General features: G+C 44.3%; 2 protein-coding genes across 4 annotated transcripts in view; one reads left to right on the top strand and one right to left on the bottom strand.

Annotated features, from left to right (window-relative positions):
• kifc3 (kinesin family member C3) overlaps window positions 1–17,884 on the bottom strand; it is an 82,588-nt gene that overhangs the window by 58,737 nt on the left and 5,967 nt on the right. The window lies entirely within an intron of this gene.
• LOC124482050 lies at window positions 8,807–14,321 on the top strand. Its single transcript, XM_047042380.1, has 6 exons — window positions 8,807–9,089; window positions 9,248–9,358; window positions 9,707–9,844; window positions 11,060–11,226; window positions 11,323–11,517; window positions 11,613–14,321. The coding sequence occupies exons 1-6, from the start codon at window positions 8,807–8,809 to the stop codon at window positions 12,402–12,404; spliced, it is 1,686 nt and encodes a 561-aa protein (XP_046898336.1). The 3' UTR covers window positions 12,405–14,321.

The raw sequence follows: 17,884 nt of genomic DNA, 5'->3' as shown, positions 1-17,884 counted from the left end.
CGCACAAAACGGGGCTGAAAATGTGCGTACGCCACTTTCCACGCAAAGGTTTTGATTTATAAAAATCAAACTTGACAGGAGAATGTGCAGTCCTCCACGCAAACTCTGACCCTCCCGTAGGCCTACGCACATTTTGAAAACTGTTGGAATTGGCGACGCAGATAACCGTACTGTAGTCAGACTGCAGAAATTGAATGTGGGAAGAACATTACTCCTAATATTTATATATTTGGTTTTCCTCGTACACGTTTTTTTCATTCAATTTCATGAAGATTACATCCAGCAGTGTTAATTGCGCTTGTACTGAGTGATAATTGTTCCATAAAAACCTTGTACAATCCAACTCAAATTTTAAATCAAAATTCAGCGCTTCCTTACCATCAGATTGTGCACTACGGGGGTGCAGGAGGGGGAGAATCCCCGACTGCATGGAATACAGGATAAAATCACATATGCTACCTTTAGATAACTGCAGAACACAGTGTATAACTAAATATATTTATTAAATACTGTGCAAATATCCTCGTGTCAAAAACTGGAAATACAGTCGTTAAGCTCCCGTGAATCGCTACACTCTACGTCCTCGTTATCAGTCCAGACTTTAATCTACTGTTCATAACAAAGCGCTTTTGTTTTCAAATTGTATCTCGACTCACGGTATCACTGGCACAGTTGATGCCACTGCACAGTTTTTTATTTATTGGTGATCTACAGGCCACCAAATTTTTCGGGCTCCACCAATAGGCTAACAGTGTCTGAGATGTTGTCATGCGCTATGATTCACCGTAAAGAACAATCGAATGCCAGGGTCATGATGAGATACTAGATTAGCATTCATGAGATGCTTTGCATTGACTATTTATGGTTAAAATGGGCGTGTTCAGGGCGGGGTACAATGCTGATTCACGTACGCACACTTGTGGGTAATCTGTGATTTGTAAGGGAACATTGCGTACAGGTGTGCGTACGCACGGTTTTATAAATCTGAATTTGTGTGTGTACGCCATTTTAGGCTTTTGGGCGTACGTACACTTTAAGTAAGAATCCTACGCACAGTTTTATAAATGAGACCCCTGGTGTAGCCAGAACAACTTGGAGCTCAATGCTCTTAAGACAGTGGAGATGGTTGTGGACTTCAGGAAGAACACAGCCCCACTCACCCCCATCACCCTGAGTGACTCCCCAGTCAGCACTGTGGAGTCCTTCCGCTTCCTGGGCACCATCCTCTCCCAGGACCTCAAGTGGGAACTGAACATCAGCTCCCTCACCAAAAAAAGCACAACAGAGGATGTACTTCCTACGGCAGCTGAAGAAATTCAACCTGCCAAAGACAATGATGGTGCACTTCTACACAGCCATCATTGAGTCTATCCTCACTTCTTTTATCACCATCTGGTACGCTGCTGCCACTGCCAAGGACAAGAGCAGACTGCAGCGTATCATCCGCACTGCTGAGAAGGTGATCAGCTGCAATCTGACTTCCCTCGAGGATCTGCACACCTCGAGGTCCCTGAGGCGAGCGAGGAAGATTGTGGCCGACCCCTCCCACCCTGGACACTCCCTGTTCCAGCTACTCCCCTGGCAGAAGGCTGCGGTCCATCAAGACCAAAACCTCATGCCACAAGAACAGTTTCTTCCCATCCGCTGTTGGCCTCTTTAACAAGGCCAAGGACTCACACTGACTTTAAATCACAATCTGCACAATGACACCCTGCACATTGCAATTTGCACTATTGTATCATTCTCTTGCACTTTCTGTATTTTTTGGTTAGATTGTAAATTATGGCTACTTATATTTTATATTTTATTTCCCTTAGTATTAGCTAGACCCCCCTTAGTATTAGCTAGACTTTGCTCCTTTTGTATAGTTAGTCCACATATTTAAGTTTCAATATTCCTATATGTTTAATGTATGCACCTCCCTGCCAAAAGTAAATTCCTTGTTTGAGCAAACATTCATGGCGAATAAAATCCCTTCTGATTCTGATATGAATAATTGACACTGCTTAGATGCCAGGCTAAGGTTACACACACATTTTCGTCGTAATAATTCCTTCGTTAATAATTCGTTACACAGTTACTTTGTTAATAATTTGTTACATTAAATATTAATCCAAAATTACTCACACCTTCACAAAATTAACAACAACTAACATATAATTTCTGCATTATGCATGTAGCAACGCTAGTGCTAAACAACTATTTAACTGGTCGGCTCCATGACGCCGGGTAAGTAGCTAGCTCTTGAGACTTCTCACCAAAAGAACGAAGGGGAAACTTCGAGTACTGTAAGTCGCTCTGGATAAGAGCGTCTGCTAAATGACTAAATGTAAATGTGAGTAAGGTACCTAGCGAAAAGTAGCCTCAACTCTCCTCGACTTTTAGCTACGTTACTAATGCTGAAGGCTCGCTGATATAGCTGTCGGTCTTACTAAAACGGCATATGTATGCAAATGTTGCTAACGTGTGCTGACGTTGTGACTGTGTGTATATGTGATAAAGACGCATGAGTGACAGAGAGACGGAGGGAGAGCAGGGGAAAGGAAATGCAGCTGAACGAATACGCTGCGTGTTTTAACCTAAATAGCGATAAAAACATTTTTTAACGAAACGCAATATGTGGTGGCCGGTGTTGATTCTGTGGCGCACCGCCACAAATAAGTCTATGTGTGGCAAACACTGCTGACGTTTATAACAAACCAAACCGTAAAAAAATCGGTTGAAAATTGAGTTAAGTTATTTAAAAAGTACATGTAGCAACAACACAATGTTATGGGTGAGCGAGTTGACTGTAGCAAGATGGCCGCCACATGCAGACGTTCGACTCCTTTGGCCGCAACGTGGAAGAGACATCTAGCCTTTATATACATCTATGGCGCCAAGGCTAGGTCACTGTGACTTAGCTATCAAAGTATCGTGAGATCGATTCGAGAACTGCCAGCTGTGTGGCCGAGCGCATTTTCTCAAGAGCAACTGCACAAGAGCCTGTTTAAGGAGAGCCTTGCCACTCCCTATTAAAGATCCTGTAAAGTAAATTCCATGTTTTGCTTCTAAGTACATGATATACGTGTGAAATTAGTTCCTGGAAGCATGTGCAAGGCGCTAAAACTTTTTCGCACTGAAATGTGGAGTTAGACCGAAGAACAGTTTCTCTTCCGTTTTCAGATCAGGTTTGGGCGGAGCCAAAAGACTCTCCATCTACGTCATTCCTCCCCATCTAGGTCTGATCACTGAATGGCTCTTCCTGCTGTAGCCTCCTCAAGGGCGTAGGTTTGGTCTCAGCTTTGGTAGGGACACTGAAGGCCCCCCCCCCCAAAAAAAAAAAAATAATAAAAATATGTAGGTAACTGGTTAAGTTTTTATGGAGCTGTACTAGGCCTACATCATCTGTACTGGACTTCTAAGCAATGAAATAATGATTTATATTTATAGCTTTTTACTACCTACAAGTATAAGTGTGAATGATAACATTCATGGGTAACATTGTCTAAACATCCCTTAAAAAACAGCAATTTAATGCAATCTTTACCAAAGTGGACAATTCAACTTGACCCCCTGATGCTGATTCATCACCAACCTGCTCTACATCTGTAGCTTCAGGGTGCCGTTTTTCCTGCACAGTAATTCATCAATTTAATACAGACACTAACCATGCTTAGTTGACTGCTGACATTGGTCGAGATTATAGGGATGTTACTATCCAAGGGATCATATAGGCCTACTTATTACCAGTTAATATCACTTTTGAGTTGCTAGCCTGCTTGTACTAGACTAAACTAGCACGGCCCCATTATGATGTGGGTAGATTAGCTTTATCCTTCTGGCTTCAACAAGACCAGATGCTGCTAACACACTGGTCGAAAGATTGCAGATGCTAGGGATAGATTTAATACAAGCAAAGGTTAAATGCTCTACTACTATAACAACTTTCAAGCCATGTTTCCATTGTAGAATGGGTGGCGATGAAAGGCTAGCAGGTTTTACCTGTGTGGGTAGTTTTCCTACTAGCTAACTAACAACGACCTTGCTAGCTACTTACTCTCTGGGTGGTGAAAAAAACAAAATATCAATGCTGAGACCAAACAAAATACTAATATGGGGCTTTATTATTTCCTGGCGTATTTAGTAGTTTACCGTGTCAGACTACTGACAGCTCTCTTTCTGCAAGTGTTTCTGACTGCTACTTCAGCCAATTAAATGACATAATCTTGTCTCGCAGGCTCTAGGGCGCATTGGTTAACTTTTTTCACTTTTTTTGGGTGACGGACAATAATAGGAAATGCGTTTTGCAAATATATTGTGCAATTTTTTTTTGTCGGAATCGATCCAAATTGTATTAGTTAGTACACTAAAATATTGGTGGGGACAATTTTGTAATTTTCAAATGTTGGTGGGGACAAGTACCTAGCGTCCCCCCCTAAATCTACGCCCATGAGTCTACTCATCAGTTATCTAGCATCAGGATGCCTACCTCCATCCGCAACTGCATCTTCCCTGGATGCAAGAACTCCAGCTGCGTTGCAAAGGTATTTCACGATAAGGAAAGGAAAAATAGGTGGATAGATTTTGTGAAGCGCCACGCTCATTTTTCAATAAATGATCTACCCCTCTCAGACCATCATTGTATACTTTTTAATGTGGAAATCATCCTAACAAAAACCACAGAAGAATTCTTCGTCTAAAGAAGATATTTAGACAATACAGCTATGATGACATTTTCTGAACAATTTGCTCTATATGAGCCAACTAATCATGATTGCTCTCTGAATGAAATGGTAAAGAACCTCAATGATGCACTATTATCTGTGTTACACTCTGTTGCACCACTGAAAAACAAAAAGAAGTGCACAAGCAGAACCTCCCCATGGCTGAGAAATAAAAATGTTAGTGAAACGAAAAGAAAATGCCATGCAGCTGAGAGAAAATGGAGGAAAATCACTATCCACTACAATATCTACAAAGATACACTAACCACCTATAACAAAACCGTCTAACAAGGAGAAAATATTTCTCCAACATTATTACAAAAAATGCCAGAAATTCGTTTCAGAGTTCTTTTCTCCACCATTGACCAGCTGCTAAACACTGTCCCTGCCCCCCCTCCATCCTCAGCAGTTAAATGTGAAGACCTTGCTTTGTTCTTCAAGAACAAAATAACTTTGATCAGAGCTAGTATTATTAATAGTGGGGTCGATCAGTAGATTCTGCAACATAACCATGAGCACATTTACCTGTATCACACTTAGTGAACTTTCCAAAATTGTCAGCGAATCTAACTCATCAGATATTGATCCTATACCCACAACATTCTTTAAGCGAGTGTTTGATAGTGTCTCAGGTCCGGTGCTAGAGATTATAAACACATCCCTTAGAACTGGCGTCTTCCCAGATGCATTCAAAACAGCTGTTGTAAACCCCTATTAAAGAAATCCAAATTGGATAACAGTCTACTTGCAAATTACAGACCAATATCAAACCTTCCATTTATTAGTAAAGTACTGGAAAATAGTTTTAATCCAATTAAATTATTTTTTTGAAGAAAATAACATCCTGGAAGTCTCGCAGTCAGGTTTCAGGAAATATCACAGAACTGAAACTGCTCTCACCAAAATAATTAGCGACCTCAGACTAAACTAAATAGCAAATAACGTTTCTATCCCTATCCTGTTAAATATCATTTGATACCATTGATCATGACATCCTAATCAAGACTGGAAAAGCTTATTGGGTTCACGGATAGTGTATTGAACTGGATGAAATCATATATCACAGGGAGGAAGTTTTATGTTAGTTTAAGGGACTATAGGTCCAAGAAACATGAGAACAACTACGGGGTTGCTCAAGGAAGCTGCCTAGGTCCATTACTTTTTTCTCTTTATATGTTACCACTCTGCGGCATAATCATAGAACATAACATAGATTTCCATAACTATGCGGATGACACACAACTATATATATACGTATCCACTTAACCCAACGATGGAACGGCCATCAATTCCATTACCAACTGCCTGTTGGCAATAAACAAATGGATGAATGATAACTTTCTTAAATTAAATGAAGACAAAACCAAAGTCCTACTATGTGGCCCCAAATCCAAAAGAGAGATGCTTACTAAGAATATAGGAGGCTTAACCCCCTGTCTTAAACCAGAAGTGACAAGTCTCGGTGTAATCCTGGAGTCAGATTAGAATTTCAACTCTCACATGAATAAAGTGACCAAAACAGCTTTCTTTCACCTGAGGAATATAGCAAAGGTACGACCATTCATAAACCAAAATGATGCAGAAGTTAATTCATGCTTTCATTTCCAGCCGGCTGGACTACTGTAACGCACTTTTCACTGGTCTTCCTAAGAAAACCACTGATAGACTACAGCTAGTTGCCCACGGACCTAAAAATTACGTTACCAGCCGACCAAGGTACAACGTTGCCGCAACATTGTCCATCGGACCAAAAAATAACATAACCAGCCGACCAAGGTACAACGTTGCGACAACGTTACCAGCTGACCAAGGTACGACGTCGTGGCAACGTTGCCCAAGGACCTAAAAATGACGTTACCAGCCGACCAAGGTACAACGTCGCGGCAAAGTTGCCCACGGACCTAAAAATGACGTTACCAGCCGACCAAGGTACGACGTCGCGGCAACGTTGCCCACGGATATAAAAATAACGTAACCAGCCGACCAAGGTACGACGTCGTGGCAACGTTGCCGCAACGTCATGTGTTAGCTGGGGTGATGCATTTTTTGTTGCATACTGTGAAGTTTGAGAACCTAAAGCTCCGATTAATCTAGTGCACACGCAAACAAAAAAAACAGAGTTTTCAGAAATCTCCACTTTGGCCAGAGTTTTTCGAAATTATCGTTTTCCGTGATAAAACCTCAGTTTTCGTGTAAATAAAAGGCCAAACCGCATGAAAATATATGAGTTTTTCCTCCGTGTAAACGGGGCCTAACTCTAGAGCCTCACCAGCCTTTGTAACAGTTTTCCTATTTCTGCTGTTAATGAACGTTCCCTCAGTACATACATTGCAGTCTTTTTTGGTATTACCAGTGATCTCCATACCCTCTACCAGTTTAGACAATTTCAAAACATCATCAACATTACTTTGCCCTATGATCTCATGCCATGTTTTGACGTCACAAGCTAAGCTCACTTTGTCTCGGGACATTATGTCATTAACTAATGCATCAACACATTGGTTATGGTTAATTACAGTTTTCAAATAGTATATCTCTCGTACTCCTCTATGCGAAACACAGTCCCATCCTTGTAGTTAATTTCCCATTAATTTATATAACACATACAATCAGTATAATTGACACAATAGGAATACAAATAACAACAGATGAGAACACATAACTCAACAGCACCTATGTAACACACTTCGAAAACGAAAGTAAGTGCGTAATGTATGTTTTCTATTGCCCGGGAATTAACTAATATTTACATTTAGACATGTGAGTTCTAAATATTGTAATGGAAATGAGCTGCAAGCTCATGTAATTAGTGGTTGGCTGAATTGTGTGGCTGATTATAGGGGGTATAGAGAAGTGGTTAAAAGGGGGACTGGGCCGAGACAGAGGAAGGCTAGTCAGAGTGTGAGCACTCTGGGAGGCGGGTGGCGAGCGTTCGCAGTTATAAGGACTGCCGGCGACGAAGTCAGAGAGCGAGAGGGGTTAGTGTTCCTGTAGGCAGGAGGGGAGGAATATCTGCCTCCTTTAGCAGCGATAGAGCGGGGAAAGTAGGAGTGCTCCGTAATTGATTATTGACTTAAGCCGACGAAATCGTCCAGCCAACATCCAGTCCGGGAAGCGTACGGTGGCCTCAAGCTCAGACCCCGGGGGAGGGTCTCGCCAAGTGGCGGCTAAGTACCCTATCATTGTCTGTTGTCTTGTCTATTTTAATTAGCGTTATTAAATTACCTGGCGGTGGGAGAGAACAGGGTACGAGGAGCAGGGCACTGTCCAAAGGGGGGTAGTTGGGCTCCCCCATACACGAGTGCCGTTGGAGTGTCTACTGGGGGTTTTACCCAGCGTTGAGAGTGCAGTGACGTTGGAGTGTCTACTGGGGGTTTGACCCAGCGGTTAGAGTGCCGTGCTTTCACAGGATTGGGGAGGGTGGAGTGTGGTTTGGGGAGAGCCAACTCCCTTGAATGCCGGTGTAGCCTGTGTTGTGCCCTGGAGTATTCCACCTCAGTTATGAGTTGTTAGAGAACCCTTGTCCTACTCAATAAAGACCTTGTTATACTGTTACCAACTTGTACCGGTGTTCTTTCAGCCTGACATATTGGGCAGTAATTTCCTGCTCCACGAACGAACCCACATTCATTACATTGGCGGCAGCGGTGGGATTCAGTAAATATGTCAGAGCCGGAGGGTAGGCCTATGGCGGGTCCGAGTCAGTTACCTGTGGTTCCCTCTAACCCACAACCTATTTTTATGCCTGAAACCTTCACCGGTACCGGGAGAGAATGGTCAGATTGGGCGGCACAGTTTGAAATGGCGGCTGATGTGAACAACTGGAATGAGTCTTTGAGATTACAATTCATGAGCCTTCTTTTGTCGGGGCGAGCCCGGGAGATATATAGTGGATTACCGGCAACAGCTAAAACTAATTACGTCTTGTTGAAAGACGCGATGGGCAGGTGTTTGGATCCATGTGATAGTGATGACTGGAATCGAGCTAGCTTCTCTTCTCGTAGGAGACTACATAATGAGACAGTTTGTGAGTTTGGTCTTTCACTCCGGCGTCTGGTTACTAAAGCCTACCCCCCTCAGCGGATCCTAACACCCAAGACATGTTGGCTAAGGATCATTTTGTTGCAAATGTCGGCAGTGGGGATTTACGCGTCAGTCTTCGTAGCGCTAAACCTATAACACTGGAGGCTGCTATTGGCCTGGCTGCGGAGTTGGAGTTAATTAAAGGGTTAGAGAGCGGGTTGACTCCCGATGCCAGGGTGCGTGGAGTGGTTGAGAAACCCGCTAGTGATGAGCGGATCAACACTCTCCTTGGAGTTGTAGAAGGGTTAAGACAGGAGGTCCAATCTCTGCAAGTTACTGTACAGGCAATGGCTAAACCCAGTAAAGCTGCCCCCACGTCTGCAACAACAATGTTGGCTCCATTTTCACTCCCAGTACACACCTCCATGCCTCCCCCTAGGCGGGACACGGAGAGAAGCGGGGGGTGTTGGGAATGCGGGTGTAATCGGCATATATGACGTGACTGCCCTTATTTACAGGGAAACTAGAAGGGGTGGGCACAGAGGGCCAAATGCTCACCCCTCCATCTGTCCCCATGGAGGCCCCTGTTCATTTAAAGGGCGGATCCGGTTATCTTAAAGCTAAGATAGGTGGGTTTGACTGTCATGTACTTGTCAATACCGGAGCTTCATGCTCTGTTATTCCTAAACAATTATGGCTTACTGTTACAGAAGGGGGGTGCAGTTTAGTAGATTATGCTGGCAGAGCTACAGCGGCAAATGGTGGGGGAATGGCTGTTGTGGGGTGTTGGCAGACCGTATGTCAGCTCGATTCCCTTGCGCTTGTTGCTAAGTTTTTGGTATCTGATATTCCCTCTGAAGAGATCTTACTAGGTTTTGATTTTTTATCGCAGTATGGTGCTGTAGTTGATTTGGGGCAGAAACAATGCCGAATTATGGGGAAGCAATTCCCCCTGGTTGATCTCAATCCATCTTTAGAACCCCAAACTGTTATTATTCAGTCTGATACTGCAGTGGCACCACGTAGCGAAACCATCGTTTGGGGCCAGGTTCAGAACAGGTGGGGAGACTACGCAGAAGGGCTGCTGGAACCTGCCGCTTCCATATCCAAACACTGTGAGATTATGGTAGCTCGGGTGGTCTGTAGAGTTCAACAGGGTAGATTGCCCATACGAGTGATTAACATAACTAATGAGAGTCTAACCCTAAAGAGTGGCATGAAGGTAGGCACACTGTTCACTGACATTGAGGTGGAGGAGGCGGGAAAACAGTGTGTAGAGGGGGGGATGGATGGATGCTTGCCACCATGGACAGTTAAAACTCTTATGGACCAATTTGACGTAGGGAAAAAAGGTTTGGGGGTAGAAGAGTTGGAAGCAGTTCGACAGTTACTACATAAGAATAGGGCTGTGTTTAGCCGAGGTGAGACTGACTTAGGCCGGACTCCTTTGACCCCCCACGAAATTGATACTGGGGATGCCAAGCCAATTAAAATGCACCCCCGAAGGATACCCCTCCACTTACAGCAAGAGGTGACAAACAATTTAAAGCAAATGCTTGCCAGCGAGGTTATTCGGCCTTCCTGCAGTCCATGGGCAGCCCCGGTTGTGCTTGTTAAAAAGAAGGGGGGTGGACTGCGCTTTTGTGTGGATTACAGAAAGCTCAATGAGGTTACCAAAAAGGTTGCCTACCCCCTTCCAAGGATTGATGATGCGTTAGATTGGTCATCCACTTTGGATTTAGCTAGTGGCTACTGGCAGGTGGAAGTAGACCCTAAAGATCGCCCTAAGACTGCTTTTACCACACGCATGGGGTTATTCGAATTTAACGTGTTGAGCTTTGGTCTTTGCAATGCACCCAGTACATTTCAGAGGTTAATGGACCTAATTCTCGCTGATCTGCAGTGGACTACATGTTTGGTCTACTTGGACGACATAATTGTGTTTGGCCGTACGTTCCAGGAACATTTGACGCGTCTGGATGGGGTGCTTGCGCAGCTTCGGCAGGCCAACCTTAAAGTGAAACCGTCAAAATGTGATCTGTTCTCTACCCAAGTTCAATACCTCGGGCATGTCATCTCTAGGGGGGGTGTGATGCCCGACCCAACCAAGGTAGAGGCGGTTAGAGAGTGGCCAGTCCCCACCACTCAAACAGAGGTTAAGAGCTTTATTGGCTTAGCTTCTTATTATAGACGGTTTGTGAAAGATGTTGCTCGCCCGTTGCACCAGCTGGCGGAACAGGGGAGGCGTTTTAAATGGAGTGAGGACTGCCAGAGAGCTTTTGATAGTTTAAAAATGAGTGTGATTACCGCCCCTGTATTGGCGTACCCAGACCCCAGTAAGCCGTTTATCCTGGACACAGATGCAAGTGATGCAGGTATTGGGGCAGTGTTGTCTCAGGAGGATGGGGGACTGGAGAGAGTCATAGCATACGCTAGCAGGGCCCTTACGAAGCAGGAACGCAAATATGCTACTACAAAAAAAGAGCTCTTGAGTATGGTGACCTTCACCAAATACTTCCAGCATTATTTGTTGGGCAAAGAGTTTGTGCTGCGAACTGACCATAATTCCCTGCGGTGGCTCCATAATTTTCAGGGTTTGGAAGGACAGTTGGCTCGCTGGGTGGAACAGCTGCCAAGTTTTCAGTATAGGATTCTTCATCGCCCATCGACAACCTGGCGAATATTTGAATATAAACGCCAGGTTGTCGATGGGCCAATGCTGGAAGATCCTGACCTGCAATCATATGCCCCTGTGTGGGATCAGCTCCAGGTGCAGGGCTCTAGACTGGTTAGAATTCTCCCTGCTTACACCGATGCGGCTGCCCAGGTACAGGTGGTACTGCCCCAGTCGATGATGCCTAATGTTTTGGAACAACTGCATAGTGTCTCTACTGGTGGGCATCTGGGAGTACAAAAACTGCGGGGAAGGTGAAAGACCGGTTCTATTGGCCTGGGTGGTTTCGGGATGTAAAGCAATGGGTTGCGAAATGTGTAGATTGTGCTTCTCGCAAGACTCAGGGGAAACAACCATGTGCTCCCTTGCAGCCATCGGTGGTGTCAAGGCCCTTTGAACGGGTGGCGCTTGACATTCTCGGGCCCCTCCCGGAGACCCCCCAAAAAAATAAGTACATCCTGGTTGTTGGGGACTATTTTTCTAAGTGGACAGAGGCTTTTCCATTGCCTAATCAGGAAGCGGGCACTATTGCTAAGGTTCTGACTGAGGAGTGGGTGTGTCGATTTGGGGCGCCACGCAGTATCCACTCGGACCAAGGGCGTAACTTTGACTCAAACCTGTTTAGGGAATTATGTAAGCTCCTGCATATCCATAAATCTCGGACATCCCCTTACCACCCCCAGTCTGATGGGATGATCGAGCGGTTTAATCGGACTCTGTTGTCCATGTTGTCTCTTTTTGTGGGGGACAACCAGTTGAACTGGGACACACTACTGCCTTATGTCATGCTGGCCTACCGCAGCAGTGTTCATGCAAGTACTTCCTTCACTCCCTATAAAGTATTGTTTGGCCGAGAAATGGTTTTGCCCATTGACATCATGCTAAAAGTGGACGGTCAGGAGGTATTTGCCTCTGTGGATAATTATGTGTCTAGGCTTAGCGATACGCTGTCCACTGTAATCGAAGCAGTTAAAAATCACCAGTTGAAGGCCTCAGTATAACAGAAGAAGTCGTATGATTTTAGGGCTAATTTCCAATACTATTCTGAGGGAGAATTGGTCTGGGTAAGGAATACAGCCAGGAAGCGTGGGGTGTGTCCAAAACTGCAGAGGCAGTTTAAGGGTCCTTATAGAGTTTTGGAGAGGGTGACGGATGTGCTGTATAGGCTGGTGCTAGAAGAGGGAGGGAAGGAGAGTGTGGTGCACTTCAATCGTCTTAAACCTTTCACTGCTTCTTGGACAGAGTCAGCAGCTGCCCCGCTGCCCTCCAGGGGAGTCGGAAGGAAAGACAACTGGATGCCTCCTGACCAGCGGCGAGCGGAAGTCCAGCTGGGCGCCAGTTGGGTCCATCACCGCCATCCTGGGAGACATGGCCCTGTTGAAGTGGCACCACCACTGCATCGGACTGATGTGGATCCTGCTTCAGAGGGCGGTGGAGGAGCACAGAGGCCAGTCCCCTCAGGGGTTCCACCAGCCTCTGAAGTAATGTCATCTACAGATACAACAGCATCGAGGCCACGGCCAGGGGAAAATCAAGGTCCAGGTGTTGCGCCTGTGGAAGGGGGACGTCCAGTGCGCCAACGGCGACCACCAGCGTGGTCCGGGTACTACCGCATGGCCTTGGAGTGACTCGAGGACGAGTCTCGGTCTCTCAAGAAGGGGAAAAGTGTAATGAAAATGAGCTGCGGGCTCACGAACGAACCCACATTCATTACAATATTTCCAACGGTCCCCAAAGCACAAGTTATTTTCCCAAACTGTAACTAGCTAGCTTTAGACCAAGCAGTAGAATAAAGCTAGTTAAAGTTTTTCTTGAAGGCTAAATTTGGCATATTTATCTCCGTGTTTGGTGTCAAAATGACGGAGATTGTACTTTTTAACGACCGACATCGCCTCATAACACAAAACATATCGTTTTTTCTCCTTGAAAACATGTATTTGCTGTCCCCTCTTTCTTGAAACTGCCTTCCATCCAGGGCCAGATGCAGCCTGCTTTGAATGGGGGTGCAGTTATAATTTTTTGGGTGTATCATGATTACGGAGAGGAATCGTATTATTTTGTATATTTATACAATTTTAGAGACTGCTTATTGATCCGAGTGTTAATCAGACGCGGAGCCGGACCTTGTAAACATTCGGTGATTAGCCCAAATTTAGGATGTATTCTGGGTTTGAGGTGATGCTAGTGACTTCCACAATTAATGCGAGCGCGCACAGCGTGCAGCTGTTGCGCTGCATTAAGGGATTTGTAGTTTGTGTGTTATTGGTGCTTCATATCGCCAGACCATAAAAAGAAAAGATATTTGCCTTATTCCAGAAGTCACGATGGACGCGGCCATCCACGTAATCCCATTTACGGTTTAGTTACTTCCTTGTTTCTAACAGTACTAATTTAAGGCTAATAGAGATGCCCAGCGTCAACTGTGCAGTTCGTGGCTGCCATAACAGCTGTAGAAAACTTAATCTGACCCTGTCTTGTCATTGTTTCAAGCATGGAAAGAAGAGGTCCGAGTATTGTGGGCTGACATTTACTTAGCACCTACCTCCAACCAAAGTTGAGGATCTGCGTCCCTGGCTGAAGGCGCTGAATTTAAAAACCCCACCGAAGTTTCCTTTTGTCTGCTCGTATCACTTTGTGGATGGGTAAACCTACACCTGAACATCCCTACCCAGAGAAATGGTTGGGCTACAACGCTCCTCTGGACACCTCGGCGGGTGCTTGAAAGACATACGCGCAAGTCTACTCTTTGCATGTTAAACAAGCCTGTTGACAGGGTTCATCCTATTCACAGCCTGGTTGATACTTATCAACCCGAAAATACAGTCTCCAGTGCGGGGCCTTGTGCCTAGAGAGTGTGTTAATTGTGTTTAATAATATCCAATATAAAAATTATGTGATGCGTTTTAAAATTGTGAAAACTACCCAGATCGATCAACAGAATCATAATTTGCAGAAATGTCTTAGAATGTTGTACTATCTATATAGTATAGTTATATATATATATATATATATATATATATATATATATATATATATATACTATTAAAGCTGTATCATTGAAATTGTCTGTTTCCTCAGCTGCATCTGCCAGCTGTGCAGTGGAAGATGACAACTGTGATGAAGAAACGTCTCTACTTCCTCCTGAGCACGACTATGCAAAGAATGCCAGCCCCTTCAATAGACCAGCCACTCAACTGTAATCAGGCAATTCAGCGTTCAGGCCCCCCGAACTGCATCGACAACTTCTACAAGATCACGATGGTGTGGTATGACATCATGAAGAAAATAAGGAGTTACATCCCATGGCTGCCCAGGGAAACTATCCAAGCAACAATGCCACTGTGTTTTCAAGAACATTATCAAACAACAACCTGTGTGATTTACTGCTCTGAAACCCCCCTACAGAAACCCCACAACCTTGATTCAAGAGGCGAGTCTTACAATCATTATTATGGCCAAAATACAATCAAGTAACTGGTGGCAATTGCTCCCTGTGGTCTGATAATGATTGTGTCCACTGCATATGGAGGCAGATGCAGTGACACATTTATTACATCCAATAGTGGCTTTCTGGAGTACCTGCGTCCAGGAGATGTAGTCATGGCAGACAGATTTGTCATTTCAGACCTCCTCCATGAACGAAAAGTGAAGCTGATCTTGCATTCACCAAAAAGGGGGTATTTTTGAAACCTTTGTTCAAGATTACATATATACTTATTTAGGCTTACAGTATAAGCAATTGTCATCAAATGGCAATAATATGACAATTACTCTACAGCAGGGGTCGGCAAGTAACTTGGGCCGCGGGCCAGTATTTTTCCTCGCCACTAGTAAATTTTTGGGCATTAATTTCTTTTTTTACCTGTCTTTTTCAGTTCCTCCTGGGATCTTTTTCCCTTCCATTTTATTATTTTCGCATCAGCTTAATCTAGCTAGCTAACTCCCTCCACAACAATAAATGATGGTTTAGGGTTGTCTCCATAGCAACATCTTGGTACACGTACTTGTGTTTGAGAAAGAGAACATCCGCGACAACTGAAAATTGCACTTTTTAATGCACGGTCTGATCATGCGCTTTATTAGATTAAAACATAATGTAGCCTATTCGCTTACTTATCAGTCACACAGTAACTTAACAAACTTAAGGCATATCCTTTTATTCGGTGTGTGAGAAAAAGAAAGCAGAGAAAGCAGGCGATCTTCTGGCCCAATTTATAAGCAGGCAAAGCAGCCCACCGTGAATTCTGCCTATTCTCCCGATGGCCACTCCGGGCCTGAAAACTATTAATTAATAAGCAATGTCGTGGGGGCTAGGGGGCTAGCAGGAATGTCATTGGTTACTTCAAGTCAGCCGGGCTGCAGGCGGCTGCAGGCGACGCCGGCGCTGCATAAAGTTGACAACATCTAATGACACCATACCCAGTTTCCGGTTTCAAAATAAAAGTCAACAGGGGGAAAAAAACGATAAAAAAAAATATATTAATCGGAAATATTTTGACGGGCCAAATAAAATCGCTGGCGGGCCACAATTGGCCCGCGGGCCGCCTGTTGCCGACCCCTGCTCTACAGATTCAAAGTGTTTTCTTAGATTTATTTTAACAAAAAACATAAATCAGACCATCATATTCAATTGTATTCTTATTTCTTTGTGGTTATTAATTGTTATTATTACATTTATTTATTTTAATTTTTTTACTGCACACTCAACTTTACCCAAATAGAGGATTGGTTGTCAAACACAAGATGGCAGTTACTTATGAGGATGGGGGGGGGGAAATCATTCCCTGACTGCACTCTGTCTAATGTTAGCCAAGTTAGGTAGGCCAACTCAGGGTTTTTCCTGGTTTAAAATGAGTGTTTGGTGCTTTTTTCTAATCAATGTATTTATTCCCAGGTGTTTTGTATTTTTTTCTTCATTGCTTACTTTTTTTGCCTTTGGCGCTCGGGAAAACGGCTTTGGCGCACACCAAAATGTTCTCTATGCAGGAAAAACCCTGCTAACTTGCAAGCAAGCCTTTGTGACTAACTACTATCAGAGCTTGCTAATGTTAAACTAGCTAAAGCGAACTAAATGATTTAGAAATAATTATTACTAGTTATCACCGTAGGTGATGGCGTGTTGCTTGGTCACTGGTGACGTGAGGCCAAGTATTTCTAATGTTTTCGCTCAACTAGAGTCAGCAGAAGAATTTGCCTGAGCCGGATTGACTTCGGGGTGAACCCCAATGTACAGGCGCCGAACCGAGGGGAAACAAGTATTCCCACCCCAGCTCGACGCCTCTCACCAAGGGCAACTCCAGAGTGTAAGAGAGTCCAGTCCCTCTCAAGGAGACTGGTTACGGAGCTTATGCTGTGCGTCGAGGTGAGGCCGACTATATCTCTACCTCGCGCACCAGCTCAGGCTCCTTTCCCGCCAGCGAGGTGACGTTCCACGTCCCTACAGCTAGCTTCTGCAGCCAAGGATCGGACCGCCAAGGCCCCCGCCTTCGGCCGCCGCCCGTCTCACACTGTACCCGATGCCCATGACTCCTCCTGCGGATGGTGAGCCCACTGTCAAACACTTACAATATTTAATCGCAATTAATCGCACATTTTTATATACTCTAAAGGTCCCTTGATTTCTTTTTGTCCCATTATTTTTTCTAATTTTAATTCTCTTATAAACATGGAAAAGTGGATCGGATTGCTTAGTGCAAATGTTTTTTTTAATTGAAAACAACATTGCAATCGCCTGGCTTTGACGAGGAGGCGGATAATTTGCATCAGCTGTGTGCTTGGCCATCAAGTGGTATTTCAGACTGGACGTGCTGCGATGATAACTCAGTTCACAACGACAAAACAAACAGATCACTTTGGTCTTGTCAATGGAACCATTTGGCAACTATTTAAAAGTATAATTTCCTTTCGGAATCTTATTGGCATCCATTTCGGCGTCTCGCGCTCGCCATTCACTCAAAACGTAAAGTTAACCTACTACTCTATAGCCGGCTCGCAAGCCCAAACAGGTGTGTGCGGCGTGCCTGTTGTTTTGTTTCCAGTCTAGCTAGATCGGGTGTGGTGTTGTAGTTTTTCTAACGTCAGTAGTTGTTGCAACAGTATGTGAAAAAAAACTACAACGTTTGCTAGGCCAAAAAGAACGTTAATCGCAAATAAAAAATTGACGCCATTAATTTGGGCTTGTGTTAACGCCGTTAATAACTCGTTAAACTGACAGCACTAGTATTTTTTGACTATTCAAAAACTCTGTATTATTTCTGACTCATAATATGAGTGTGGTGAACAGCAACCTCTGCTGTTGGTGTAGGAGGTGGTCACATCCAGCACCAATCACAGAGCTATTGCATATTCTCCCTATGCATGGAGCAATCACAACATGCCAGCCTTTGCTGGTGGAGAGGAGAGAATTGTTCACATTTTCCTCCCTACCCACAACAGCAGAAAAACAAGGTGTGACTTCCAACAAACAGTAGAAGACGAGCCC

This window comes from Hypomesus transpacificus, chromosome 19 (genome assembly GCF_021917145.1).
Source record: "Hypomesus transpacificus isolate Combined female chromosome 19, fHypTra1, whole genome shotgun sequence".
NCBI lineage: Eukaryota > Metazoa > Chordata > Actinopteri > Osmeriformes > Osmeridae > Hypomesus > Hypomesus transpacificus.
The sequence above is the reverse complement of the archived record's forward strand: the minus strand, read 5'-3'. Positions and strand labels throughout refer to the sequence as shown.

Coding starts and splice junctions, on each gene's coding strand:
- LOC124482050 (XM_047042380.1), top strand. CDS start 8,807: ATGTTGGCTAAGGATCATTTTGTTGCAAATGTCGGCAGTGGGGATTTA. Junction 9,359..9,706: donor TTATCTTAAAGCTAAGATAG/GTGGGTTTGACT, acceptor ATCCATCTTTAG/AACCCCAAACTGTTATTATT. Junction 11,227..11,322: donor AAAAAGAGCTCTTGAGTATG/GTGACCTTCACC, acceptor CATAATTTTCAG/GGTTTGGAAGGACAGTTGGC.